The 3,924-nt window shown below is 39.1% G+C and overlaps 2 protein-coding genes across 3 annotated transcripts in view; both read left to right on the forward strand.

Moving 5' to 3' along the window:
- The window catches only part of LOC100542571 (zinc finger protein OZF-like), a 1,148,434-nt gene that overhangs the window by 613,148 nt on the left and 531,362 nt on the right, over nucleotides 1-3,924 (forward strand). The gene's annotated exons all lie outside the window — the stretch shown is intronic.
- The window catches only part of LOC116216639 (serine/threonine-protein kinase WNK4-like), a 3,403-nt gene continuing 2,516 nt past the window's right edge, over nucleotides 3,038-3,924 (forward strand). Inside the window, exon 1 of the mRNA XM_031553385.1 lies at nucleotides 3,038-3,042. Within this exon, the coding sequence (XP_031409245.1) occupies nucleotides 3,038-3,042 (5 nt within the window). The remainder of the gene's footprint in view (nucleotides 3,043-3,924) is intronic.

Raw genomic sequence — 3,924 nt, forward strand, 5'->3', positions numbered from 1 at the left:
TTTAATGCATGGTTTTCTTGCCCTCACTGTTCCCTTTGGGAGAGCAGAAGCAGACGAAGACTGACTAGGATTGAATCCATGGCATCAGGCAATAAGCACTTGTGGTCATCTTTGAACAGTGGAGCTTGCATGCTTCTGGTTTATGGCTTCAACCTGCAGATTGCTCCTTAACTCCTGTTTGCAAAAGGTAAAATAATGTTCTGTGCTATGTGATGCTATCCTCTTAATCCAAAAGGAGATTCTTGTGGCAAGATCATTACAGATACTGCTAAATGTTTTTTTCAAATAATCTAGAGTAGAATGGGATGTGAAACAGTGACCAGAATAACTCAGACTCAGTTCTCAGATGTACTTTTGAACTTATCTCACTCATCACTTTACTGTGATGTGCACTGTACGTATTCAGATAATTCTAAAGCACTTCCAGGTTTGCCTGGGCAATTCCCAGCAGTAGTGTTTTACTTTGCCTGAATCCCAGGCAACTTAACATACTTATTTTTTGGCAAAGGATGTTTCAACATGCTAAAAAATACATTTGTGTTGGTATTTTCTTTGTCTTCCAGAAGCTGTTTAAGTATTAATGTCCACCTAAAGCAATAAGTGCTCTTCACAAGCATAATGCATCATAAATCACTCAGACAGAGTAACTTAATCACCTTTTGATTTATTGTTTTAGGCCTAAGTAGAATCTTTGGGACTGCTACCTCCATGCTTATTCAGAGCTTAGAAATCTTCCAAAAAGTTTGTACGTGCTTGATGGCCACCTGTGCTGTAGGTGAAATATCTGTGAGCTGTTATGTGCTAAGTCAATGACTCTGGGCACAGTTCTTTGCCCAGATCTGTGTATTCTAACGTAGGGATGCCATTTCCTTTTGTAGTCAGTGTAACCAAGAATGTGGTACTGAAATCACCTAAGCTGTCTATTGGTAGTAGTCTGGGCAGCAATTCTCTGATAGATCTGTTTTCTGGACAAGATCATCGCCGTGGTTTTGTCTTCTCATTTCTGCAGTTGTTGGCAGGATTTCCCCTAGTATCTTACTGGTAAGATTAAAACAAAGGGGGAAGCCTTTGGGGATGTGGATGCTGTGTTTTGAGCCATATTCCAGAACAGTTTGGATCTTGTTACCTCTTATTAATAAAACTTCTGTATGGCTAGCTAGTGCACCACTTATTTGGTTTTTAGGGCAGCAGAAAGTGTTGAAAACAAACTCTATTAGGTTTCTTGTATGAGGGAGAAGCTTAGTCCTTTCTGCTGAGCTGTCCTGGATCATTTATTTCATCTGAATGGTTTCAACCATTCCTGACTTTGTGGTGTCAGTGAAGGCAGTGAGTTCTGATGGCAGATTTGGGGCTTCTAAGAGCAAATAAGCAACCGCAAATGGGAGAGCTCATTGAAGCTATTGAGAGGTCGTTTTTTAACCACCATTTGGAACGAAAAAAAGAATAGGAATACTGCTCTCTAATGTAATTTGGGTAAACTTGAAAGAGCTATGTAGGAGCTCTTGGCTAAACTGAAGGTCGTACAAAGTGATACTAGCAATTAGGTACATTTTAACTGGTTTTGGCTGTTTGATACAGTCTCATGATGGTTCAAGTCTGTCCAACTGCTGGTGTTACCCAGTTTTCTTGGATATTTTCCTCTCAGAGTGCCCACGTGACCTTTCTCTGCTTTACTGACTCTTGCTGGCAAGTTTATGACCCCAATATGAATGTATTTTGACTGCTATGGAAACAGCTTCTATCCTGGCAAAGGTTAATGACATACAAACAATATAACCCACAAATATTTCTATTAAAAGCTTTAGCAATCCAGGCTGATTATCTGAGGGATCTGCAAATCTGTATGCACTTATGTAATATGCATCTGGTAATGGCAATTTCTGAACTGTTAGCAGGTTTTGCTGAAACGTTGCAAAATGTTATCACGTCTGTTTTTAAAATCTGCTCCTTTATCTTACTCTTACAGATATTTTCCAACATTAAGCTATTTTTGATTTCAATCTGTCTTTATTCAGCTGCTTACACTATACTTTCATTCAGGAAATAGAAGTTGTGTATTTCAAGCTGTGTGTAAAAAAGGCAAGATGATAACTTGATGTGCTCTGTTATGCTGTAACTGCTTTGGACTCAGAGCCTTTCAGTTAAAGAAAAGTATGGTAGGGAAGACTAAACTTTAGAGTTCTTGAAAAACAGTCTATTTAGGCAAGAGTCTTAGAGTAAGAAATATTGTCTGAAAGAATTGAATTATTTTGGTAGTATCTGTGGATGTAGACCAGTAGAGACAGTATGTAGAATGTTCTTTGAGGGCATCATCTTAATTTGCATTTGCCCTGGTTTGGGGCCTAGTGAGTTGTTACATTTGCCAGGAACAGCGTGCTGAAAATGAAGAAACTGTAGAAATGTGTGATACAGGAAGACTTGAAGTTCACTGTTTGCATGGTTCTTCTGTGGTTTCCGTACTTCCTTTGCGTGCAGCTAGAGCTTCTTGACTGCAGATAGGCAGCGTGCATTTCAGATTGTCTGCAAATGAGGGAAAAAAACAAAAACAAAGAAAACCCTACACATGGCACTTGAATTTGATTTTTGCTGCCTATTGATGGCAACTGTGAATCACTACAGGCGATGGCATGATTTCTCATGCTCTTCTCATTATACAAGCCTATTGAAGAGGTTCAGTATTTTGGAGGGGAAAGAAAGTGAAGAGGCTCTGAGTTTTTGCTGAAGGCTTAAATGCTACAGTACATTAATAGGCTGCATGTGCACGGTGTATACCCAAAGATCTGCCTATAAATAACTATCTTTAGTAGTCAGATTTCCTCTAGGAAAGCATGTCTTATTTTCCTATGTTCTTCTTCAGTTTTGTAGTCTACACTTTTGGATCTTCTGAATTTTAGGTTGCTGGTAAACTGGTTCAAAAGAATCTGTAGGAACTGTGGTAGCCCTTTCTTCTATGGATGCCAATACGAGTGATAACAGTAATTGTCTCAGAATAGTGAAGCAAGGAAGCGGTCCAGCTTCCAGGTTCCTTTTGATTACGATGGGGTAAACAGAGAAAGTTTACCTCGATCCATTCTGTGAGAGCAGCTAGCTGTGCTTTGAACATCACCAAAATATCTCCAAATTCTTCTTATGGTAGCCTCCATTATTTACTCCATTATCACGTTATTGCAACTTGCTGGTTTGCATACCAAATTGTCTAACTGAAGGTTTGCTTCACTAAACTTCTGTAGTGGTTTGACCTCTGTCAAAAAACAGTTGTGGCTTCTAATGTGGCGGCTTTTAAGACAGTTTTGAATTCGGAAATAATGCTTGCATTCTGTGATTTTACTTTTGTATTGCATCCAAAAACATATGTTGCTCAAATTCTGATCCTTAACCCTTAATTTTTTGCAGCAACCCACGTGGTTTGGGTAAACTTACAAAATTTGAAGGGGTGCAACTACTCCGTGTAAAATCATTGATAATTACTAGGTAATGGCACAACTGTACGCACGTTAACAAGAGTGTGGGTGAGTGCAGTTAGAAACTGTAGTCTGTAAGCATAGTGATGTTTTAAGTATGTTTTGTCACTTCAGGAGTATGAAATCCGAGGAAGTTGGCACTGGAATTTAGAATGGAAAGAATGAGTTAGTTGACGATAGACAGAAGTATTTTCCATTTGACTTTTCTCCTTATCTTCTCTGGCAATATTATGCACGGAAATAGCTTCTTTTTTTCTTGTTCCTGTGTGTGGGAATGGTAATTGTTCTTGCTGCTTACCTGTTCAGGAAGTATTCTTATTCCCCTCTCCTACCTCTCCACCCTCCAAACAAAACACTGTATCAGTCATTGCCAATGACACTTTTGCTCTGTTTCCTAGCTTCAGCTTTCCTGCATTGTCCTGTGATCCCTGGATAAGCCATCTGGCAAAACATGTTTTTTTTT

Source organism: Meleagris gallopavo, chromosome 1, assembly GCF_000146605.3.
Source record: "Meleagris gallopavo isolate NT-WF06-2002-E0010 breed Aviagen turkey brand Nicholas breeding stock chromosome 1, Turkey_5.1, whole genome shotgun sequence".
NCBI classification, from domain to species: domain Eukaryota; kingdom Metazoa; phylum Chordata; class Aves; order Galliformes; family Phasianidae; genus Meleagris; species Meleagris gallopavo.